This window comes from Vipera berus, assembly GCF_964194415.1.
Source record: "Vipera berus genome assembly, chromosome: 1".
Lineage (NCBI taxonomy): Eukaryota > Metazoa > Chordata > Lepidosauria > Squamata > Viperidae > Vipera > Vipera berus.
The window spans coordinates 23,481,870-23,508,244 of record NC_138202.1 but is presented as its reverse complement, the minus strand read 5'-3'; the positions used below and the strand labels follow the sequence as shown (position 1 = coordinate 23,508,244).

At 42.4% G+C, this 26,375-nt stretch overlaps 1 protein-coding gene across 4 annotated transcripts in view; it reads left to right on the top strand.

Annotated features, from left to right (window-relative positions):
• The first annotated feature begins 1,427 nt into the window (after positions 1-1,427).
• Positions 1,428-26,375, top strand: part of NIN (ninein) — a 113,857-nt gene continuing 88,909 nt past the window's right edge. For all 4 annotated transcript variants that reach the window (XM_081340046.1, XM_081340045.1, XM_081340044.1 and 1 more), the window contains exons 1-3: positions 1,428-1,655; positions 2,476-2,538; positions 25,785-25,991. In XM_081340046.1, coding sequence (XP_081196172.1) covers positions 25,806-25,991 — 186 coding nt within the window. In that variant the 5' untranslated portion in view covers positions 1,428-1,655; positions 2,476-2,538; positions 25,785-25,805. The remainder of the gene's footprint in view (positions 1,656-2,475; positions 2,539-25,784; positions 25,992-26,375) is intronic.

The following is a 26,375-nucleotide window of genomic DNA, read 5'->3' as shown; positions in this document are numbered from 1 at the left end:
AATTCCCCAGCCAGCAGGCTGGGGAATTCTGGGAGTTGAAGTCCACGCATCTTCAAGTTCCTAAGGTTGGGAAACGCTGCTATATAGGAAGCATCGATTGAGGAGCGAAGGTTGCTCATCTCCTCATTTGGCTTGCTCGCGCGAAGCTGCGCCTGCGAAGGGAGGTCTCCGGCCCCGGCTCTCCTCCTCCTCCCGGGCGTTCCCAGCGCGCAAGCCCGCCCTCCCCTCGTCCTTTCTCGGCCTGCTTCTGCTTTCTCCCTTCCCCGTCGCCCAGTTCCGCCTCGATCGTCCAGAGCCGCCCATGCGCCGGGGAGCTTCAGGGGGGCAGCGCGCAGGCAAGCGATGCCGCCGTGATCGCTGGACGGTTCGCGGAGCCCCGAGGCTGGTAAGGCCGGCTCCGTTTCGCACCGGGGTGGGGGTTTGCGTAATTGCGCGCGGTGGCCTCTCGCCTTCCCGGGTAACTGGGAAACGTTAGCCGAGGGCGAGGTGCGAAGCGACCCCTACAGGGGGGTCGGGGGTACTGTGGGAGGGAAAAGCGAAGAGGGAGCCCCGAGGGAAGAAGGCGAGAGAAGAGAGATCCGGGCGGAAAGTGGGCAAGTGCCCCTTTCCCGCTACGCTCAGTCAGGGTATGTGAGTCGTTTGAAGGCAGAGAAGGCTGCCCTTTGGATGAGGGGCGGGGGAGGGGGGCAGAAGGAGTTGGTGCGGGAGGGGATCGGCCGGGGGGGGGGAGGAAGAAATGTTGTGAATGCAAAGTGGCTGTGGGAGAGGGGAGGGAAGCCAGAGAGATGCACCCCCCAAGGAGGGGGCTATATCCACCAATCTTTTCCCGCTCTGTGGCGTGCTGGCTGGGGAGGATGGGGGGGGGAGGGATGTAGTCCAATATATCTCGAGAGTAGCTGGTAGGAAAACATCAGTGTAACTAGTTGGGCGAAGGGCTGGCTGCGTAGGAGAAGTGGGGGTGCATTTCTAAAGGCGAGGAATTAGCCAAAGCTGGGGGAAAGCGACCGTGCCAGAGAGAGTGAGTAACGGGAGAGCCCGGCAATAACGGGAGGTGCTAGTCGGGCAAACGGTCCGTCTAGTTCAGGGGTCTTCAAACTTGGCTCTTTTATGACTTGTGGACTTCAACTCCCAGAATTCCTCAGCCAGCTTTGCTGGCTGAGGAATTCTGGGAGTTGAAGTCCACAAGTCATAAAAGGGCCAAGTTTGAAGACCCCTGGTCTAGTTAGTAGACTTTGGGCTGGGAAAGAGATTCAAGGTGCGCCGGGGAAGCTACTCCCGGCTACGGAGGGCGGCTGGGATTCGAGCGAAGGAGCCGAGATTCTGCGCCCGGCGCGGATTTGTCAGGTGGATGTGAAGGCAGCGTTCACGTGTGGATGGGAGGGGAGGAAAGGGGGGGGACTGACTACCCGAGGGAGGGATCCAGACGGAGGAGAGGAAAATCGGAGGCGGCTCACCTCAGCCCCCCTCTGGGGCCGCCCCTTAGAGATGCTAATATCCTTCCAGTCTTCCCCCCCCCGCACCGCCCAAGACCCCAGCCCCGAGACGGAGGGCTGCAACAAAAGCCTCGTCTTTGGGGTCCTGGCAGGATTGCTGAAAGCGGCGGCGACAGCAGCAGCAGCTGCGGCGGGAAGGGTGACGTGTGGTTCCCGAGGCAGGTGAGATTTCGAGGTTGGGGCAAGCAGGTAGAGGTTTCCGGGACGCAGCTTTGGAGGAGCCGGCGCTTCGTTCCCACGGCACTTAGAACTAACTCCCGTTGAAAAGGGAACCCCGTCTCCTCAAACATCATCTCCGGAAGCTTTCTGTTAAGATCCCTGGCCGTGTTCCCACTTTGAAGGTGCTGCATCTTTCTTTCTCCAGCACTCATCCTCACTTCCTCTCTTAAGCCCACCTGTCTCCTAAAAAAACAACAACAACTGATGGTGAACACTCTTTCTCCCCCCCCCCTTTCGTTTTCCTTTTGACTTGGACAATGGAGAAAAGGAGGGGGGACTACTAGGTTTCATTGTTTGTCTACTGCGCGCTGCTGTCATCTCTTGTAGCTATAAAGAAGTAATATTATTGGGAGTGGAGACTGTAGCAAAAGGATTGTTTAGTAAAAGCTTTGTTTTTTTGTTCCTTCAGATTTGCTTTTCCTTAGAAAAGTTTAATGCCTCTTTGTGTTTGTGACTCTGTGGGAAAGACGGGCAACTTAAAATGCAGGGGTGCCTACTACAGGGCTTTAGAACTGCAACTGATCCGTCGCTTTCAAAGCTTGCTCAGGCTTGCTCTTTAAGTAACTTCAGAGGAAGCCTTTGTGATTGGGCAGATGGAGAAGACAGATCTTCCAAGCTAGGTAGCAAAGTTTCTTTCTTCAAGGAAAAAGAGGATCAAATCAACTTTGAAAGAATAGAACTCCTATTTTCATGGCTTAATATAATCTCTTCCCTCCTTCATCCCCAATACTCTGATTTCTTTCAATTTTTTTCATGCTTGGAGCAAAGAAAAGCATAAGCAGCATCTTTCTCAGAACAGATAAAGAGGAGGAAAAAAGTCTATAAGGTAATGTGTCCCTACAAGTCATTTACTAGCGAACCTAATCACGGGTTACTCAGCTAATGTAATTTTTTTTGGGGGGGGGTTGCCATACATTAAGAAACTAAAGTAATGGGCTGAGTTCACACAATATATTGGGCTAAAATATGCCTGGCTAATTGGTGTTTCAGTGATTGAGTTCTTCTAATATAGTAGATAAAATAAAATAAAAATGGATCATTTGGGATCCAGCTGTTTTAGTATTTTGTGTAAATGAAACCCTCAGATTAAGCCAAGGTTTGTCACAGCACAGCACAGAACAAATACTTCATTCACATTTAATACGGTGTATGCATGACCTGAATGCATCCTTTGTATGTGTGAATGTGCTTTATTGACTATATGAGCTTGTTCCTTGACATCTTTAAACATTTGGGTCAGCTTTGTTAAATGCTGAGAAAAATATTGCAACTTTCCAAGTTCTCAGAATCTCCATGTTTGAAGCAAACTCTCCCATAGGCTGAAGAACAAAAGATTATTCAGAATTACAATATGGAAACTCTGATAATCATGTAATTGTTATTCCTGGACACAAATGGGAGCTTGTGGAACAAGGATGGTTCCCCACTGCTTCTCTCTCTCTCTCTCTCCCTCTCTCTTCCCCCCCCTCCAGATCACCTTTTGAAAGTAGGGGAGGGTTTTTGTTTTTTTTAGTTTTTTGAGGTTTTCGTCTCATGAGAGTTGGATGAGTTAATTGCTCCATAGTTTCCTTCTCTAATTTCCATTCACATTTCACAGAATAAAAACTGGTGGGTGTGGGGGTTCCCCCTTTTACTTATTAATGGAAAGGTTTATTATGGAAAGACCCCATTACAGTGAAGACACTTAAAAATTCACAGTGTTCAAGTCTGTTTCAGGGCTATTATCATAAATTTCTAAGGCTTTTGAGGCAACTTTTATCTTTGGCTGAGCTTTTCAGGAACTCGGCCTGGTTAATCAGCCCTTTTTCTTTGCAAATGCAAAAGAGGGTTTTAAAATTATTGGAAATATGGTTTGACCTGAATTAGTGGGAGGGGGACCGTGGAGATGGCAGTGATAAATGTTCAAATGCCTGGCACTGGGTGGTGGGAATGATTGCTCTGCTGAGCAAATGAGGACAGTTATCAGCTGTAAAACTGATTTTCTTGGTGACCCTTGAAGTGGCTTGTGACATGATTGACTGCCATCATGGGTGCTGCATGCTTCTTTGTGTTCTAACCTCCCCTTAGAAATTTTTTTCCTATGTTGCTCTGCTGAAGCTTCTTCAAGCAATTTGTGTTCAATTTATGAGGCAAGAGATATTGTAAAATAGCTGATAAGTTGACCCAATGTGGAAATGGTTGGGAAACAAAATTACATTTTGTCTGAATTATTCTCCTGTGCTCATCTTTTATTATCTACTTGGTGGATATTTAGAAGCAACTTTTCTTTACAATACATATTGAATTGTTTTATGATTTATCCAACATGATTTACTAAATAAACAACAGTGTGTTCTTAGTGAGATACGTAAGCTCAACCGTTGCTTCTGTAAGAGACTGTAATTTGTGGCTTAAGCTTGTACGTTATTAGAGGAGCATTGAAATGTTAGTAGTAGCATTTAAAGCTAGTCAAGCACATTTTAGCTCAGGATTAGTAGAGTTAACCTTGGATGTACATATTATGTGCAGCAGGGCTTTTTTTCTCATAGAACGCTCAGAACGGAGTTCCGGTACCTTTTTTGGGATGGAACCTTGTAGGGTAGGCAAGGCGGGTTGTATGACATGTGTGAGTTCCGGCACCTTTTTCTTTCACAAAAAAAAGCACTGATGTGCAGCCAGATCAATACAGGTGAGAACTGCTTAGTTCAAAGCAGAACAAGTTCTACCATTCCTTCTCTCTCTCTCTCTCTCTCTCTCTCCCTCCCACCCACCCCCACCCCAATATTGGAAGATCATTTCAGTTCCCTTCTGCCTGATTCTTCTTTTCTGGTTTACTTGAGATCATCTAGCTTTGGGTCCTGTACTAAAAGGTATAAAATGATTCATTCATAAGCCAGATTGGTTAGCCATAGTTTATTGAAGAAACTGGTGGCTGGACACTCCAAACATGTGAAGCCAAAACCCATATACCATTTATAATTTACTTTGTAAGTTACAAAGTACAACTGAAAATTAAGTTTTCCTTCATTTTTAGGAACACCCTGAAAATAGGCATAAAACAATTAAAACAACTATATCCCCCACCCTCAAAGTGGAACATCCTCCCCAATTTCTGCTACATGCATAATTATATCTATTCCTTCTGTGGTCCATAAATCCTCAGTGATGGTTCTTGGTCACCAAAATATGTTCTCTTGTGCTTCGCATTTTACGTAAACACTGTTAAGTAAACTCTAATGTTGTACACTGCATTAACTCATCCAACTGCTGGGTTCATGTCATACAATATGCCATGGTTTCAAATGCAAATGGAAAGTCTTATGCAACATGCTAAAGCAAACCAGCCATATGTTGGCTCATTTCAATGTATGAACCCAGTTAGAATCTGACTTTCTAATCAAGGAGACAAAGCCTAGTTTCCTAGGGTGAATATAAATATCTTCCTGGTAACCACCCTGAAGTAGTCTTTGTTCTCTCTTTAATCCAGGCTGTTAGGATTGTGCAATACTTCAGATTAAAAGACCCAAAAGTGCTTTGAAAGGTAAAGGATGCTAATATAAATCTGTCCTGCCATTCATTAAACTAAGTACATCTTTTTCTGAGATTAAGGGGACACATTTGCTTTAAGAAGTTGAGGACAAGTACAGTGGTTGTACAGCTTCCTCTGAAACTTCTGTTGAACTTGAAGTACTACTTGGCCCATCTGGCTGGTGCAAATTAATATGTAGACATATCACTAGAAGGGTTAATAGAAACATGGGTGGCTCACCATAGACTAACCGTTCCTTATTCAGTGCCTTCCTCATGTATGACCGAAGTGGCAAGAGGTGATGGGACTTCAAATCCAAGCTATTGGGGTAGAGCAGGGGCCTCCAAATTTGGCAACTTTACAAATTGCGGACTTGAACTCTCAGAATTCCTCAGTCAGCAAGTGGCAACTTGGCAACCTTATGACTGTGGAATTGAAGTCCACAAATCACAAAATTGCCAAGTTTGGAGAGCCCTGAGGTAGAAGGACCAATCCACTGGGGGAGGCTGTCTGCACCAGAAGCATTCTTGTGGCTCTGTCCTCTTTCACAATCTAGTGTCTGAACTGCTGGAAGCAACTGTTACAAAGTTCTGCTGGTGAAAATCAGATACCTGATGGTTGGGAATTGCCTGACTTCCTGACAATTAATCACACCTGCAGCCAGCAACACAATAGCTGAGAGCAGTGGGAAACCACTGAATGATTTTCCTGTCTTGGAATTGCTAACTAGGGTTCATTTTCATCGGCACCCTGTAGAAATTGCTTCATGAGTTTTGGCAGAGCAAGCCCACTTTCATGGATGGACGATGGCAGGAGAGCTAGTTCAGCACCACAGTGATTCTATGGGTGAGATATCTGGGGTACCCTTTTTTTTTTCAAGGATCTAATGGGAGACTGGGAGCAGGAGGCCAAACCTTCCCAGCTTTAAAGGGCCAGCACCCTCTTTTCTATGTGCTTTGGAAAGGGCCTCAAGGGTTGAAGTGAGAGGAAGCTACTTTCAATACCTTCTGATTCTGATCTTCTCTCCAGGATGACAAAGCAGATAAAATGGAAAATTTAGTTTGTCTTAGCATGAGAGGGATGTTGAAAGAGGATATGAAAAATCATGCTGCTGAAATATCTTTATTGTAACACTGAATCTCTGAATTCAGGAGTTCTAGAGGTCCCGCAAAAGAGGGTGCTGCCGAGTGGATTTCATGCAAGCTATTGTCCTTTGCTTTATCCAAATCTGAAGTGAAGGGTTAAGCTTGGAGAAATCAGCTTAGTGCCCTTCCAGTTAATTTGCTAGCTTTTCACAGATAAGATTTTGATGTCTTTGAGGAAGAAGCATTTTCAAACCATGTTTGTGTTTGCACATATACACACTCCTGATTGAGTGAATATATATGCAAAGTCCCAGTTTATATTTCTCCAGATAGGTGGCTTTTTAATTGAAGCTACGGGCTTACAATATTGTGGCAACCTAAAATGGCTGCCATGTTGGATTGTTTGTGAAGCAGATGTTTCAACAAACAATAATCCTCAGATCTAGCAACCAATTAGTTCCTTTGGATGGTGACATGGGCAGCATATAAATTTAATAAACAGAATGGTTCAGGTGGCAGTTTGGGCTTCTTCAAATGTCATAAAAATGTACCTTGTTGAAAAGCTTTACGGAATGGGTTCATATGTGTAAAATAGAAATAAAATATATGTGCTGGCTAATTGAGATGGGTGGCTATAATAAATTGAAATGCACAGAATAATTGAGGTGGGGAGTTGAACATATTTTGTAAACAGAACTGATATTCCATACATCTGGAAAGTCTCCAAATAGGAACAAAAATATTTTGAAGGATAAAAATAGTGACGGAGCTTGGCAACATACCAGAAGCTGGTGCAAAATCTGTTGGGAGGATTTGCTTGTGTTGTTCTTGCACATCTGTCAGGAAAATATGCAACCATGGATGCCAGGAGCTTTCTGGGAAGTTGAAGATTCTAGGGTTGGGATGAAATTGCCAAGTGTTTGGATGATGAATGGGGCTTTGCCTTGCAGGTGGAATTTTAAGAGAACCCTTAAGATTCTTAGTTTTAATCCTAAAATAGGCTTAATTAGTATTTACACTGCTGTTTCCTACCTCAAAATGGCAGGAAACTGCTGCTGATTGTCACTAATCATAAATACAGGAAAATACAGGGAAAGGGTCTTGGGTTGTTTACTTACTTGGGTACTGGGAAACTGTTTAGTATGTGATTTATTTCCAAATAATCATACCCAGATTTGGTGAAGATGTATTTTTTATCCCTTTTAAGAAGTTCGGGGATATTTTGATTCACATATATGTAGTTCCTCATCACTTCTGTTCAGGTCTGTTGCTGGGACAGCTGTCTGCTCCTGCGATGTTCCAGGTATTTAAAAGGCTTTCATGTTCCTTTGAACGGAAGCAGAATTCTCTGCATCTCTTCCTCCTGTTTGCAGACTTATAAGTAAATGTTGATTTAAAGTAAGCTAATTCTATTGTTGTTAGTTTCTGGAACTACAACTCAGTCACCTACCTCTTTGTGAGCTTTGGTTGGAACCTTCAAGTTTCCAGTGGATTTGATGTTTATACTTTAATAAGCATTTCTCACGGTCCTAACAGTTGCTACTTTGTTTTGTCTTCTCTTTCCTTGCTGAATTAAGACTGGAAAGAAATCTGGCTCATCTAGAACTGCCTTTCCTAATCCAGCATCCTTCAGATGAGTTGGTCAGCGTTCCCAGCCTTACCCAACCTTTTGCCTGTTGATGGAAATGTAGACCAACCATTTGAAGGACACTTAATTAAGGAAGACTATTCTGAGTGTATAATTTTTGTCTTCACTCTTAACTCAGGAATTTAATGGAGAAAGAAGAAAAAGTATTTTAAAATAATAGAGGAGTGATTTGATAGCTAAACGTGACTCCAGTTTTATATGTGTTTGCCTGAATGGGTGAGCTTGGCTAATGAATAAATGCTCAGATGCGTAAACTAGAGTGTATACACAGCACTTTCACCTCCTAGGTTGTTCTATAGTATCTGAGCCTAGTGTTTTACACTGTGACTAGTAGTCACAGTGTTGTGGCAGTGAATTCCCCACCCCCCATCCCACCATTTCTCTGCTATCTAGAATCATTTTAAAGTTAGGACTTTGCAAATGCCAGAAATTGTTTCACTATATCTAAGCTTGATATAGTGCATGATGTTTGTCTGTTTTCCTTGAAAAAATCTGCAGGATCTCCCAGTAATCTAGTAGAGAGAGAAACAGATCAAGAGATTTGCTCAGTTTGCAAACATTGCAAGTCCCAACTCTGTGCCACTTTGAGTGATTTGAAACTGGTTAGCCAATGCCACTCCTATTGCTATATTTTGCAGAATGGCCTTTTAGAGTTGGGAAGACTTTATTTCTTTGTGAAGAAATGTATCACTTCTTATTTTCTCTTCAGGAAACCTGATGTCTTTTGCTAAAATCTACATGGAACATAAGTCAGGGAACACATGACTTCTCTAGGCCAAGGGGCCAGGGGGCTGCACTTCAGTCAAGGCAAAACACACACATACACACACATGTTTGTGTATGTGCACGTGTGTGTGTGTGCATGTGTAAATATATACCAATACATAATTGAATACCTTGTGTCTTTCCTTCTTTTCACATTCTGTCATATTAGAAAGATTATATTTCCATTATAGGTCCCAAGGGCTTTGGAAGCAATATCTAAGTCTTCGAAAGACCATGTGTAATCCCAGTGCCTAATTTAAGGGTAAGAGGAGTTGCAGGACAGCTGATACCAGGAACTTGTTTGGCAAACTTATCTAGCTAAGCATTTTGTTCCAAGTTCTCCTATGTTTTGAGATGCTTGTAAGCTTTTGTTTTGCTTTGTTTGAATTTTGAGCTTGGGCATCCAAGTTATGCAAGGGTGGATGACTGAATGGAGGCTGTGAGACTTACTTTGGTGGCAATGATGGGTAAGGGGATCTGTTGACATAAACCAGAGGTCTCCAAATTTGGAACTTTAAGACTTGTGGAGGAATTCTGAGGGTACATGGTGGAAGTGCTGGCTTAGAAACCAGGAGACTGTGACTTCTAGTTCTTCTTTAGGCATGAAAGCCTAAACTGGCTCTTGTATGTATCTTTGTATGTATCTTTGCATATAGCTCCCTCCCAAACTTGGGTTGTTAATGTTGAGCTGGAAAAAACTGTTGAGACTACAAGGTGTGTAATGAACATCCTGAACCATAGAGAGGAGGGAGCAAAATCTATAACAGTGTTTCTCAAACTTGGCCACTTTAAGATGTACAGCTGGCTGGGGAATTCTGGGAGCTGAAGTCCACATATCTTAAAATTGCCAAGTTTGAAAAGTAGTCATCTATAATCCGAACTGTTTTTCTTCTTTTTAGGAGCATTGTTTTCCAAATGGACTCTTAAACTTTCTGGACTGGTAAATTTATTGTGAATTCTGAGTACCTGTTGTGAGTCTACTCATAGGGGCCATGACTAGTCACAAACCATGTCCATTATCACAAGGAATGTGTACTTATCTCTACATCCAGGTTCCTTTTTTTTCCTGGGCACATGGGCACACTTTCAAGCAAGTTGTAACAGTCCCCCACCACCACCCCATTGAAATATCTTTGAGTTTCTTGTGCCCAGGAAGTTTCTTAGAGATAAGCTGAGAGAGGAAGGTGGCACCTTGCATCACACTATACCAGCTTCCCATTTATTACTTTTATGTAAAAAAACAACGTATACCTTCAAAAGGTTGTGTGAGATTAGGAACATGCCAGTGTCAAAAAAGGATGTGCAGCTTGCTGTAGTCTTCTGGCTTACAGGGCTAAAGAGTGGGATAAAGAGTTAGGAATAGAGCTTGTGTTCAAATTTTGACTGTGATGGTATGGCTGTAGGCATAAATAGCTTGACACATAAAATAGAAGTAAGAGTCCGCTTCATATCAGCTGTGAATCTCTGCTGAAAGTTAAGCTTCATGCAGGAAGTGCAGGTGTGTTATTATAAAAAAATGAATGCCTAGTTATTGTGTGCGGGAGGGAGTTGTGCTATGATCTGCGACTAGAACACTGAATAACTTGCCAATTCCCTGGACAACCTCTCCAAGGAAGAATAAGCAGTTGCTAGGAGACAGACCAATCTTTGCATGTCACCAGGACACTCACAGGGCTTTTAGGCTGTTGTTTAATGTGCACTGTAAACTTGAGGCAGGCTTTACAACTATCAGAATTTAGACTGCTTTCCTAATCTGGGAGTGTGATCTTGCCTCAGTCATTCCAAATTGTCCCTAGTAGTTACCCTTAAAACACTTTTCCTTTTCCCCCCATTGCTGCTTATTTATTGGGTATAAATGACCATTCTTCAATGCACTCAGGTGGCCTTGCATAAGATGATTTTTTTTAATCCCATTTATATCCCACCCTTCTCCGAAGACTCAGGGTGGCTTACAATTTAAGCACAAACCAATGTGCTTAGCAATAGCCTTCATTCTATGTATATGCCTGCTTATTAGGGCTTTTGCCCCCCCCATGAGGCATTATTACAAAGTCAGCTTATTGCCCCCAACAATCTGGGTCCTCATTTTACCTACCTTGGAAGGATGGAAGGCTGAGTCAACCTTGAGCCTGGTGGGATGCGAACCTGCACTAATTGCAGGCAGCTGGTGTTACTTAAGGAGGCATTAGCCCACTGCTCCACCAAGGCTCCATCCCTCAATTTTATTTCATCCCTCAATTTTAAATCTCTAGCAGCGTTTTGTGGATATTGCCCATATCTGCTCTGTTGGGTTCTGAAGTCCCTGGTCTCTGATGTAACATACAGAGCAATTTGTCTATATAAACTCTAAAAGAAATCCCTCAAGAAGTGCTGTTGGAATAGTTTATCAGAAATCTGAGCGATGGATGTGCATTACCAGAGTAGGATTTAAATCTTTATATAAAGCAAGGATAACTTTTATTGTCTGGAAAGGGAACAGATCTGATCAAACCTGAATCAGTTGCTTCCTCCCATCAGTTATCAGGCCTTACATAGTTTGGGGCCAGGTTATTTGAGGCACCGCCTCTCCCCTGTTACATCCACCCAGCCCACCAGGACAGGAAGGCAGGGCATGTTACAGATTCCATTGATTAGGGATGGTCATCTGGCGGGTGACCATCAAAAGGACCTCCTTGGTGGTATCTCCTTTATGGAACATCATTCCTCCTGAAGTACGTTTGGTGTCCACCCTGTTGCTTTTCTGGTTTTGTCAGCAGTCCTGGGGACCACAAATTGAGATGGATCAAGTGGCTGATTTGATTGTGTTGTTGATGCCATGGGAAGGTGTGTGTGGGAGGGGGGATGGGTTTTTATTATATGTCAGATTTTTAAATTTTGTACGCTGCCCAGAATCATCTACGTGTGAATTGGGGGTTATCTAAATTTGTTTAATAAATAAAAAAATGATAAATGATAAAGTTCCTTGCTTACAGGATTGCGCTAAAAAGATTAAATACGAGTACACTTTCTGAATATAATTTCCCCATGACTAAGGTACTCATGAAACTATGTAAGCTGGCTTTGCACATTGCACTTATTTATTAACAGAATAACAAAATAACAGAGTTGGAAGGGATCTTGAAGTTCTTCTATCTAGTCCAAGGATTGCGCTAAAAAGATTAAATACGAGTACACTTTCTGAATATAATTTCCCCATGACTAAGGTACTCATGAAACTATGTAAGCTGGCTTTGCACATTGCACTTATTTATTAACAGAATAACAAAATAACAGAGTTGGAAGGGATCTTGAAGTTCTTCTATCTAGTCCAACCCCCTGCTCAGGCAGGAAACCCTACACCATTTCAGACAAATGGTTGTCCAATCTCTTCTTTAAAACTTCTAGTGTTGGAGCACCTACAGCTTCTGGGGGCAAGTCGTTCCACTAATTGTTCTAACTTTCTCCTTAGTTCTAAGTTGCTTCTCTTCTTGATTAGTTTCCATCCATTGCTTCTTATCCTGCCTTCAGATGCTTTGGAGAATAGTTTGACTTTCTCTTCTTTGTGGCAAAACCCTTAGATATTGGAATACTGTTATCATGTCACCACCTAGTCCTTCTCTTCATTAAACTAGACCAGGGGTGTCAAACTGCCAGCCCACAGACCAGATGTGTTATGGCGAAACCACGCCCACCCCATTGCCAGCAAAGGAACTATCTCCCAAAGCATTTACCTTGACTTGGGTCTATTTGTTCCTGTAAATTTGTTTTTCTTTTTCCTGCTATGACAAAGCATTACTTCAAACACCTAGGGACTCCACGAGATGCAAGGGGATGGTTTCTCCCTGCTTACCTCAGCTAATGCTCTTTAGAGGAACTAAAGAGATCACTTGCTGGATGAATGGCTGAAGCTACTGTCTAAGGAAGGAGATTGTTTACACAGAGAAGTTCCCAAGTGCACTGTGTGTATGCTTGAAGAAACTAATAGGAGCATTCTACACCACTCTAGTAATGGGAATTCGAAGAGCATGTTATTACCGTATAGCCTTGTATACAAGTGGAATATTCATGTGTAGCAAACAGGCTTGCATGTGGCCTCTTCCTGTGCATTGGTCCTGGGGTGCACCTTGATTTACTGAGGGGTTCTGGGAGATGAAGTGCCAAAAGAGAGGCCTGGGGTACTATTGGATGAAAACTCTAACTGGACGGTTGAAATCCCATATTAGGAATTACCTTGTGGCAACAAAGGTAGCAGAATGTCAGTATTTCTCCACCCTTATTGCATCCACTGATAGCCATCCAGCAACTCTGTTTTGGATAACCCGCTTCCTATAGAGCACGGGTGTCGAACTTGCGACGTCACATGATGTGTCGCGATGTATCATGACTTTTTTCCTATTGCCAGCAATGGGGTGGGCGCGGTTTTGGCATGACGCATCCGGCCCGTGGGTTGGCAGTTTGAGACCCCTGCTATAGACTAGAGCATGGGTATAAAATGTATCGTGACTTTTTTTGCATTGCCAGAGCTGGGGTGGGAACGGCTCCCATATGATGCAACCGGCCGACAGGCCGGCAATTTGAGACCCCTGGTATAGAATAAGGAGGGCTCCTTGGAACATCTATCAGGCCTCTGTATGGACTATTCAGGCTATCTGATGGGTAAAGTTGCTCAGATTCACTCTGACATGGACTCTTAACTGAGCAGAACAGGCTGAGGTGCCTGGGACATGGTCCGGAAGTGTAATTTGGGATACGTTTGAGCTGGTGACTCCCAAGAAAGGGCAAATCCTGACATTTTGTAATTTTTTTTCCTCTAATTGTTTTTCCTCAGTTGTAGCATCACCTGGAATAGCAATATCAATGAACTAGACTTTCTTCTTTTCAATTAATGTTATCCCAGGCATGTTATGAACAAAAGTTGTCTTCCGGGTGAGATTCAAGGTTTTGGTAATGGTTTTCAAGGCCCTACATGACATGGGTCCGGAGTACCTCGGGGATCACCTGCTGCCGGCGTCAACTTCCCTCCGCCCTGTGCGTTCCCACAGAGAGGGCCTCCTCAGAGTGCCACCGGTCAGAGAATGTCGGCTGGTGGCCCCCAGGGGGAGGGCCTTCTCTGTGGGCGCCCCACTCTTATGGAATCAGCTGCCGGTTGAGCTCCGGATGGCACCTGACCTTCGCTCCTTCCGACGTGGTCTGAAGACCTATTTATTTGAACAAGCCGGCCTGGCCTGATGGGGGATGTGTTGGGGGTTTTATTGCAGATTTTTATATTACTATCTATTGTTTTAGCTCGGGCTCCTATTTAATTCTCTTTTAATTTTTGTATTCTGTATTTTTATATGTATTTTATATGAGTCCTTCGGGAGAAGGGCGGTATACAAATATAATAAACCTAAACCTAAAAGGCCTGTCTATTTGGATCTTAAAGTTGCATAAGTTCTTAACTTGCTCATTTTCTGAAACTTTCTCAATTTGATGGTCTCAGTAGTTTTTACTAATTCAGATCCAAACCTCTGGCAAAGTTTCCATTGAATAATTCTGGTAATTTGGTCCTTTCACTGCTTGTAGTCAGTTGGTGAAATTTTGCTGCAGTCATTGATCAAATGGTCAATTATTTTGATCCTTTTTACCACAAAGCCAACAAATTTGCTGTTGCTTGTTACATCTTTAATTTTTGCCTTCATGCAATTAATTAGCAAAGCTTGTTCTTAAGCCACTAAAAGAAAGCCTATCTTAATCAACTCCACATGGGTATTTTTAACAGCTTTTCCTCCCATATCTTTCAGCTATTCACCATGTATTAGCTTGTTCTTCCAAATAATCAGTTTTAAATTGTTTCTTTTCTATATTCAACCTTCATCTTTGTTGTTTTCAAGAAAGCTGTCAGCAAGGATTCTGGGCTTTTCTTAAAAGCCATGCTTTTCTTTCTTCACAGTTTGTTTCAGCTGTAGAATCCTGTATTAAGTAATTCTGGATCTTTATGATTAGAGTAAGATAAGTAAGGTAAAGGTAAAGGTTCCCCCGCACATGCGTGATAGTCGTTTCCGACTCTAGGGGCCGGTGCTCATCTCCGTTTCAAAGCTGAAGAGCCAGCGCTTGTCTGAGGATGTCTCCATGGTCATGTGGCCGGCATGACTAGATGCCAAAGGCACACAGAACGCTGTTACCTTCCCACCGTAGTGGTCCCTATTTTTCTACTTGCATTTTTACGCGCCTTCGAACTGCTAGGTTGGCAGAAGCTGGGACAAGTAACAGGCGCTCACTCTGTTACGCGGCACTCGGGATTCAACCCGCCAAACTGCCGACCTTCTGATCGACATGCTCAGCGTCTTAACCCACTGAGCCACCGCGTCCCTTCAAGATACGTAAAGTATAAATCACATGTAAACCTGACATGTGAGGTCCATGATTTAGGGCAGCCAGTTGTCTCTCAGCCTAAGTGTCTCACAGGAGTGTTTTGTGGATGGGGAGCTGAGGAGGGAGAACTTTACACACTACCTTGAGCTCCTGAAGAAAAGCAAGATACAGAACTCATGAATGATAGCGGTGAAATGCCACCTAAACTTATATTGTGGGCAACAGATAGATTGCCCAATCTTACCCAACTGGTGTTCTCCTGCGAACCTAATCTTGCTCACTTGGTGTTCTCCCGAGGTTCTGGATTTCAATTTCCAGAATCCCAAGATAGTTTGGTCTTAGTAAGGGATTCTGGGAATCGTACTTTAAAACATCTGGCTCTGTTTCTGGATAAGGAGACCTTGCTCTTAGGCAAGAGAAAAAAATAGCTCTGATGAAGACTTGAAATGGAAACTTTGTCCTTTTCTGTCCATGCTTTACCTGTGAATATTTAATCCAATCACGTGTAAAATAAAACAATGGAGAAAGATGAAAAGCATAGGAGAAGAAAGCAAGAGGAACAGCACATTCTTGAAACTGCCCTTCAGGAGGGAGGTAGATTCTAGTTATAGACATTTCTGATAGGATGCCTGAATGGGGCACTTTTCTACCTTTTTAAAATAAATAAATAAACAATCTAACACACAGTTCAGTTGAGGCAAATAGTGTTCAAGACATATACACAGGGACTTAGATCCCCATGAATATTATACTGCCTAAAGGTAAAGGTAAAGGTTCCCCCGCACATGCGTGCTAGTCATTTCTGACTCTAGGGGCCGGTGCTCATCTCCGTTTCAAAGCCGAAGAGCCAGCGCTTGTCCGAGGACGTCTCTGTGGTCATGTGGCCGGCATGACTAGACGCCAAAGGCGCACGAAACGCTGTTACCTTCCCACCGTAGTGGTCCCTCTTTTTCTACTTGCATTTTTACGTGCTTTCGAACTGCTAGGTTGGCAGAAGCTGGGACGAGTAACAGGCGCTCACTCTGTTACACGGCACTCAGGATTCGACCCGCCAAACTGCCGACCTTCTGATCAACAAGCTCAGTGTCCTAACCCACTGAGCCACCACGTCCCTTTAATTATACTGACTACTCTGCCTTAATTAATGGGATCGTTTGTATATTTTGGGTGAATTTCTGTATCTGTAATTGATGCTAATGTTTTAACCAAGAGTAGTTAACATGAAATACTGTTTTTCAAGATTTCATCACTAACCAGTTTAGGATGGTAGAAGATAAAGATTCTCGTATATCGTTGTTTTATCTTTTGTGAAAGTCAAGTCATTTAATTTGTTTCAGCAAACACAGAATGATTAAACAGCAACTTTCCTTGTACTATCTCTTAAATAGGGATGCACAGAATGCACTGATTTATTGTATCAAGTGTCTTGTTCCCTTTCTATTGTATCATACTTCATTACATAGACTTGGCCTTTATTTATTCTTCATTTCACAATATTGTGGTCTCTATAGCTTAGGTATTGGACTGTGTCAAATGCACTTGTGCAGTAGCAAATCAGAAGGCAATCACAAACTATTTCTGTTCTGTTGCTAAGATAATATCCTGGTTATGTCCTTGAAACCATCAGCAGCTGAGCTCAATTCAAAGGTGACTTGCCTGGAACTAAATAATAGCAAACAGATACTTTTAGGAAGTCTATTAGCAATTGTCAAGGCAGCCTACAGACCACTTCTTTGTTCCTAACACTAAAATATATTTGTTGTGAATATATGGAGCCCCACCACTCTTCTGTTTCTACCTCTGTCGAGTCTTACTATGTATTTATTGATATACGCTGCACAAGGCCATCTCCTATAAGCAATGCAGCTAATAGTCAAACTTCTTAGCTGTTACACCTAATAGGTAGGTAAACCTCTTCTCCTCTTCCATGGATTTGTGAAAGCCAGCTTTCTCATAAACTACGTCTTCTTTATAAGTTGAGATTTTAACTTCCATTATTCCTAACATATATGGCCAATGGGGACAATGGAGGGCACTGAGATGGGCACAAGCACGAAACCGAAGACACCAGCCTGAAGATGACGAGTGGGACCTCGTCAAAACGTCGCCAAGACACCCTCAATCCTACACCGGAAAAGACCTGAATACGCCAAGACCTACATATATATACTGTGTGTGTGTGTGTGTGTGTGTGTGTGTGTGTGTGTGTGTGTGTGTGTGTGTATGGATCTTTGGTCATTCGGATTTTTCCCCGCGTAGAATTGAAGGTGTAGGAGCAACGTTTTGACGGAATCCCATCCGTCATCCTCAGGCTGGTGGCTTCAGCTTCCTTCTTCTGGGAGAAGCATGTGGTGGTGGCTGTTTGTTCCTCTTTTTTAAACTGCCAGAGGGGGGTGTTCTGTGGGTGGAGGTGTGCTCTGATTGGGTGGGGGATTAGGTGTGTTCTGATTGGGTGGGAGTGTGTTTTGAATGGTGGGTGTGTTCTGATTGGGTGGGGGTGTGTTTTGAGTGGATGGGCTGGTCTCAGCTGCCATCCTTAGACCTGAGCTGGTGAGTTGTGCTGCTTTTGTTCGGCTTCGTGTTTGTGGTGGTGCCATGTTTTTATAGTGGGTGTCAGTTTGCTTATTGTGTGGTTTGGAGGGGTTTAAAGTGGCTGATGTTGCAGCTGTAGTTAGGTTTCTGTTTTGTGGTTGTGCGTCGTTATCATTGTGGGTTTGGATTTGCTTTTTGAATGGTTGTGTGGTGGTGATGTCATGTGATGTTATCATGAGTTTGGGTCTGGTATCATTCTTGGTGGTTGGGACTCGTCTGTCAATCAAGGCGGGTTTCCAAATGGCTGGTAGGCGAGAGGTATCATCTCGTTTGTTCATGCTGTGGGGGCGTTTTTCTATCTCAATGGCTTCTCTGATTATTCTGTTGTTAAAATGTTCAATTTTGGCGATAGAAGAAACACGATTACCAACTTAATCCGAAGAGAGACACCCACAAAAACCCAAGACAGAGAACAAGAAAATGGCAAAGCCCTCCTCCCATACTTAAAAGGGACCACAGACAGAATCAGCAAGATCCTCCAAAAACACAACATCAAAACAGCATTCTACACAGACAGAAAAATATCCACCATCCTAAGAAACCCCAAAGACATAATTGGGTTAGAAAACCAAGGAGTATACGAAATCCCATGCACTACCTGCCCCACCACATACATCGGACAGACCAACAGAAGAATAAGTGCACGCATTGAAGAGCACAAAAACTCACTCAGAAAGGGAGAACAAACTTCATCCCTGGTCCAACACTTTGAAGCCACGGGACATGAAATTGATTTTAAAAAAACCAAAACTATCGCCAAAATTGAACATTTTAACAACAGAATAATCAGAGAAGCCATTGAGATAGAAAAACGCCCCCACAGCATGAACAAACGAGATTATACCTCTCGCCTACCAGCCATTTGGAAACCCGCCTTGATTGACAGACGAGTCCCAACCACCAAGAATGATACCAGACCCAAACTCATGATAACATCACATGACATCACCACCACACAACCATTCAAAAAGCAAATCCGAACCCACAATGATAACGACGCACAACCACAAAACAGAAACCTAACTACAGCTGCAACATCAGCCACTTTAAACCCCTCCAAACCACACAATAAGCAAACTGACACCCACTATAAAAACATGGCACCACCACAAACACGAAGCCGAACAAAAGCAGCACAACTCACCAGCTCAGGTCTAAGGCTGGCAGCTGAGACCAGCCCATCCACTCAAAACACACCCCCACCCAATCAGAACACACCCACCATTCAAAACACACTCCCACCCAATCAGAACACACCTAATCCCCCACCCAATCAGAGCACACCTCCACCCACAGAACACACCCCCTCTGGCAGTTTAAAAAAGAGGAACAAACAGCCACCACCACATGCTTCTCCCAGAAGAAGGAAGCTGAAGCCACCAGCCTGAGGATGATGGATGGGATTCCGTCGAAACGTAGATATCAATTCTACATTTGTGCAACCATTGCTGCTTGCATCTGTTTGGAATGGTGTGCCAGCCCATTTGATTGCATGCCTGGAGATCTGTAATTATGAAAGGGGAAAGTGCCCCATCTCCTTTCCATGCCTATCATAATTTTTATAAAGCCGTCTAATTCCCTCTTTGTCTTTCCCAAGAATCTTTTTGCTTGCTTTTCCCAAAACAGAGGTATAAAATCTAGAGTCAGAGTGCCATTGGCGCTTCCTTACGATTCCCTGTCTGTAACACAGCCAAGCATGCATCTGTGTATTGGCACATGTTCACATACAGCCCTATCTAATCAGCTCTTTCTTAACCTTGGGCCATAGGAGCTGATTTCCAATAGATTAGAGTATCCCACCCCATTGTCCTTTCTGACCAGTAGTGGCCTTTCAACCTTGTTTCCATGGCTCTGTTTCTTAGTATTTAAATTTTTATTAGTTTATCAAAATTTAAAATACAAAGAGAAATAAACATAAAGTAAGGGAGAAAAAAAGAAAAAGGAAAAAGTGGAGGGTAAAATGGAAAAAAGAAAGAAAAGCATTGACTTCCGACTCTTTTTAACACAATAGAATAAAGTAATGAAGTTATAACCATTTCTGTAACAATAAACCTACAGAACCAACAAAACTCAAAGTCAAAGTTTTATCTCCTTAAAAGTTTTTGTCCTTAAAAATTCATGTTTTTAAATGTTTTTGTCTAGTAATAGCTCCTTTATTGTAGCAAGAATTGGACAGCTCAAAAGAGTATTCAGACTGTTCATATTTGACAGGAGTTCAGTTGTAGTATTAGGCCAGAACACCTTTATTACATGGTGTTAAAGTCTCCCCCAAGAATCCATATCCAAAATTCAGCAACAAACCCCTAATTGCAGTAATACTTTTTCCTTCTTTAAAAAAAAAGTTTTAAAAGCGTGACATTTCTGAATGGCTTAATGCAGGGCTTTTCAACCAGTGGTACAGGTACCACCTGTGGTACATCAGCACCTGGAAGGTGGTACGCGCCCATCCTAGAAAAGTGGTAGCGAGGGAGGGGAATGAGCTGAACTGGTGGCAGCACCGCACAAGCCTGAGCAAGAGACAGCGGGAGCTGCAGGGCTGTCAGGGCTCAGCAAAAGTGCCAGCATCAGCGCTTCTTCGGGGCTGTCAGGGCTCAGTGGAAGCACCAGGATCAGCACCAGGATCCAGCTGGAGCTCGCCGCTGATCCTGGTGCTTCTGAGCCCAGAAGAAGCACCGATCAGCTGGAATGTTGCAGCATCTCCAGGGTCTTGTGATTTACATTCAGATGCTTGACAACTGATTCATATTTATGATGGTCACAGTGTCCCAGGGTCATGTGAAGTGACCCAAACCTTCTGCAATCACCCAGCAGACAGGGGGAAATAAAAATCAAACACCCCCCACCCCACCCCCGCTGCCAATCCTCAACAGAAATGCTTACAACAATGAAAACCTCAGACAGGAGGAAGAGCACCGCCGGGCAGGCAGGGGTCTTGCTCGGCTGTGGCTTGGGGGGCACTTTTTTCAGTGCCATTGTAACCTCAAACAGTCACTAAGCGACCTGTTGTAAGTCAAGGACTACCTGTACTTCATCACTTTTTTCCTTTTTGGGGGGGGTCATCAAGTTTTTGACACCTTGCTAGGCGACTGGTGGTACTCGGATGTTGCCCTATCCTAAAAGTGGTACGATGGGTGAAAAGGTTGAAAAGCCCTGGCTTAATGTCCCTTATTTATTTTTAAAAAATTGACTTCCGGGTGGCAAGGCTTCGTCGATGGCAGTCATTTTTGACCGTCAGCCCCGCTGTTCCGTTTAAACCGCGAAAACCGCGACGATCAGCTGTTTTGCGGTTTGGGAATCCCCCCTTCAGAAGAAGAGGGGGGGTGAGTATTCAGGTAAGAGGTAGAGCTCCCCTAGATCCCCAGAACTTAATCTGGGGATTGAAGAGTGAGAGCTCCCTCGGAGCCTGAATTAACTCCAGACTCGGGACTCTTCTGTTTCAAGGCTTTGAAACAGAACAGGACGCTGCAACCATCCCTGCTTTCAACATTGTACTTTGGATTACTTGGACGCAGGCAGAGCTGAGCGGGAGAATACAGAAACAGCACGTATATGATCTTTAACTCCGGTTCAACTTAAAAGAAGGGTAGGAAGATGGTGCCGGAATAACTTCTGAGAGAAAGCGTGAAGTACAAAAGAATAAGGAAAATAAAATAAAAGCAAGGGGGAAGACAGAAAGTTTTTTTTTTAAAAAAAGTTGTAAAATACTTTGTTTAAAACATTTGAAGTTGGCTTAAAGGTGATTAAATAGTTTTTTGGATTAAAATTTGGTGGAATATGCAGAAGATATTTAAGATAAAGATAAGGTTTACCCCACAGTTATTCTTATTGGGTATTATTACTGATTGTACTATTATAGAAACTAAATTGATGTTGAATTTAATAATGGCAGCAAGACTTTTGGTTTCACAATATTGCAAGAAGGAGGAACTGCCTACTATAGAAGAGTGGACTTTAAAAGTTTCAAACTTGGCAGAAATGGCAAAAATTTCAGCATACCTGAAAGAACAATCGCAACAGAGAGATATTTCGGAATGGAGAAGATGGATTGGATATATTCAGAATAAATATGGGACTAAAAAATTTCACCTAGCATATGAATGAATATTAGAATTATAAGATGTACTATTATTTACCTATGTATAAGGGGAGTTAAAGTGTGATAGGATTTAAAGTGTATTCACAGTTGGTTAGCATATTTTAGTTTAAGCTTGTTAGAGGCAATACCCTGCTTTCAGCTCTGGGAAGTCAGGGGGGAGGGGGGGAGGGATGTACTGTAAAACTTTTCAATAAAAAATAAATAAATAAAAAGTGGTCTAACCTCTCTAAATTTCACTCATTTATGTTCAGTGCAAAGATAAATGCGAGGAAAAGGATTGTCTTCTGCAGCTCTCATTCCTGTCCTAGATTAGAACCTAGAACATAGAATAATAGAGTAGGAAGGGACCTTTGAGATCTTCTAGTCCAGCCCCCTGTTCAAGCAGCAGACTATACTTTTTCAGACAAATGGTTGTCCAATCTCTTTTTGAAAGCCTCCAATGACTTTCTGAAGGTAAACTATTCCAGGAAGTTTCTCCTTAGTTCCAGGTTGCTTCTCTCCTTGATTAGTTTCCATCCGTTGCTTCTTGTCCTGCCTTCAGCTGCTTTGGAGAATAGCTTGACTGCCTCTTCTTTGTGGCAGCCTCTGAGATATTGGAACACTGCTATCATGTCACCCCTAGTCCTTCTCTTGATTAAACCTAGACATACCCAATTCCAGCAACCGTTCCCTATATGTTTTAGCCTCCAGTCCCCTGATCATTGTTGGTGTTCTCTGCACTCTTTCCAGAATCTTAATGTCTTTATGGTATTGTGGTGACCAGAACTGGATGCAATATTCCAAGTGTGATCCTCCCAGCCCAGTATTGTGAGATTGACCATTCACTGCTTCCAGAGAACTCTAAATTATGGCAGAGGCTGCTATAAAGAATGCAATTTGTTTTAAAAAGGAGAATCAGGGGAGATAAGAGATTTCCTATCATTCTTAAACTTGCTTTTGCTCCAAAGTATATGTGGGAGGTGTTTGGGGGGTGAATTATGGAGCCATTTCACATTTTGCTGTTGGCGGTTAAGATAAGGTTTGCAGGAGATGAACTGAATTATAAAACTGACCTCTGAAGAGGTTGGCTTCTCTGCAATTTAGATAAGATTGGCAGTGGAGAAAGGCACAGCCAGCTGAAAGGCAATTAACTACAGAATGTTTTTCAACAGTAATGATCTTGATTAGGTGTTTGCTTTTGCTGTCTGGCTGGAAATGTCTAAAAAAATACTTGGCATGCAGTAGATGGGAAAGGATAATTCAAACATTGCCAATAAATGTGAGAAAGAGACCATGAAACAAATGAGGAATTATTAAGAAATTGACCTGGCTCACAATTGCTAAGCTGTGTTTTATTCTCAAAACTATCCATGTTGGATACAGCCCAGATATTATTGTGCTGATGACTGAAGAATATATACAATATGATCAGGATCTACCTTAGTGTTTTTGTGATGATACAAGTCTCTGCAAATTGTTTGGTCAAGGATACCCATCCTGAAGTCATTACGATTTATCATGTTTTAGCTATTCCTGTTTCTGAAATTAAAGGCATTCCATGTAATGTTTTGCATAGAGATTGACTTGTCCAGTGCAGAGTGCAAAAAGTTATTGTTAATTTTGTGTGTGTGTGTGTGTGTCTGTGTGTGTGTGTGTATTTCACAGAAGAAAATTAATGTCTCTGTATTATTGGTGACTTTATTAAATCTTGTAATAGCACTGATGCTATGTAATATTATAAGTTACAGCTATATTTTTGTTAGTTTGAATATAAAGTAATTAATATAACTTGTCATGCAACTTTTAGTTTAAAGCTCTTTATTTTATGATTTTATAGTTGTTAACATAATTATGTAATTACATCAGTTCTTTTATTCTATGTTTGTACTGTGCTTTATATAAAACTGCTCCTATTGCCGCTGCCAGGGGTGATAGGGCAAAAGAGCTTAACTTTTATTACTATCTTTGAGATATGCTCAGTGAATATAAACCATCTTGAAAGTGGATTTACAAATGAGAGGACATGGATAAAAATGCTACACTGGACATAAATAAATCAGCTGATATTTTAATAATGAAAAGCAATATATAAATAGTAAACCAAGAGAGTAACTTAGATAATTTTCCTTATCATATTTATAAAAGTGGTGAATCTTGTGAGATTCTTCAAAACTTTAACAAATTATTTTTTAAAATTTTATTACAAGGGTATTTTAAGTGTTCATATGTATGGGGGAGGAGGCATCTTATACGTTTGGTTGTGAATACATCTCACAGGTGTGGAGAAGAGCATATGAACATGTGTTCACTGTGGGGCAGTGAATTTAGTTAATCTGAAAGTCTGGATTACTCAGGTAGGTGTTAGATCACTTGCAGGGTGATCATCCAATAAAGAGGTTTTGTCCAGGATGGATGTAGGTCACCAAATGGTTTTAGCTGTGACCCATTGGCTGAGCCATAGAGCATTTCATAGCAGTTTATCACTGGGTGCTAGTTTGGTCTTATTTTGCGTTTTATATCTGTGAGCAGGTATTGTTAAAATATTTGATTCATATCTTTTATCAATATAGCTTTTAAGTTAGGGGTCTTTGGGTTTATATATCACATGAAGACATGGTGTCTTTATTCATGGACTACTGCATAAATTAATCTTGGCAGGATTTCTCAAGCAGGATAAGTCATGGTTATATATAATACTGGCATTTTCTTGGATTTTAAGTTTTAAATAAGTGTGCACATTTTTAGCCATCATTTAGATAGAATATATAAAATTTACTGCCTGCAATGAAGTCATAGGATGTTATATGGATTTTGATTTAACATCTGAACCTAGCCATTGTAGCACTTCAACCATGACTTATCCTGCTTGAGAAATCCTGCCAAGTTTAATTTATGCAGTAGTCTATGAATAAAGGTACCATGTCTTCATGTGATATATAAACCCAAAGACCTCTAACTTAAAAGCTATATATATATATATATATACTGTATATATATATGTGTGTGTGTGTGTGTGTGTGTGTGTGTTTTCTGAGGTTTTCGTGGGTGTTTGTATGTGGATCTTTGTTCATTCGGGTTTTTCCCCGCGTAGAATTGGTGTAGGAGCAACGTTTCGACGGAATCCCATCCGTCATCATCAGGCTGGTGGCTTCAGCTTCCTTCTTCTGGGAGAAGCATGTGGTAGTGGCTGTTTGTTCCTCTTTTTTAAACTGCCAGAGGGGGTGTGTTCTGTGGGTGGAGGTGTGCTCTGATTGGGTGGGGGATTAAGTGTGTTCTGATTGGGTGGGAGTGTGTTTTGAATGGTGGGTGTGTTCTGATTGGGTGGGGGGGTGTTTTGAGTGGATGGGCTGGTCTCAGCTGCCAGCCTTAGACCTGAGCTGGTGAGTTGTGCTGCAGCAATATATATATTGTTTCCATACACTCCTAAATGTAAAGTTGATGGGATAGTTGTTTACTTCTATGGATTCCAATGTCTGGAGAAAGAGAGAAAGCAAAACAAAATAAATATCTACTGCAAATAAGAGTTCACACATCTGGGTCATAAGAAGATATACTACTGTGATAAGTCTATTAAGACTTTAAATTACCACAAAAATGAGGAATAGCATAAAGTTGTAGTTTTCCCACAACAATTTATAAATTGTTAAAATATCTGATTTAACCCATAGTTTGGAAAGCATAGCTCTAGCTAAGCCAGAGTTGGGAGAGACAGCCAAACCAAGATCTGTTATCACCACTTAAAGCTAATTTTGCAAGCCTTAGCTTGATCAGCTTGTGACTTAATATAATATCTAAAGTCACATTTGCCTGTGGAAAAATCCATTGCCTAGGAGAACATGCTGGGTTTCTCAAAGAAAATGGAGATGAGAATTGCATAAAATACAATTTAATTGTGGTTGGAAGTGCAAGTCCTGATTAGTATTATGTCTAAACGTATTCTGTGAGGTTCTTCGGTTGTAGTCAAGAACTGCAGCTGCTTGTTCTCTAGGATTCACACAGGAACGTTGCTATTTCTCTTTGTGACTTTCTTCTCTTTTCTTCCTCCCCCCCCCCCTCCCTGTAACAGTGAAGCTTGGTGGGCTATGGGATGGATGAAGCTGAGCAGGACCAGTACGAAGCCCATCTGAAAGAGCTCTTTGACAGCTTCGATGTCACTGGCACTGGCTCTCTGGGGGAGGACGAACTGACCGAACTTTGCCACGTGTTGCATCTTGAAGAAGTAGCTCCAGGAGCATTGCAGGAAACCCTCCTGCAGGACGGTCTCTCTAGGCGGGTAAGAGCCTACACTCTGGATGGGCACAGCTGTGTCTCCCAACCTTGGAAAATCTGGACTGGTGGATCAGTGCAGGGGGTTCTTGGATCCAGAGGGAAAGTGGAGATTGGAACGGAAGGAAAGAACAAAGTAGAAATAATACAAGGAAAGGTTCAGAGATAAAAAGATAACATGCCACATCAAATCGTAACATCACCATACAGGTACCATTGTGACTGAGTTCAAAAATGATAGTAATACATAATGGCTTACAAACCACACTGGACTGTAGGTTAATGGATTCACATAGCACACAAAATTAAAACCCAATAAATATCATTACAGTTAGTCCTTTTTTACAGCCACAATTGGGACTGGAATTTCTGTCATAAGTTGTTGCAGTTG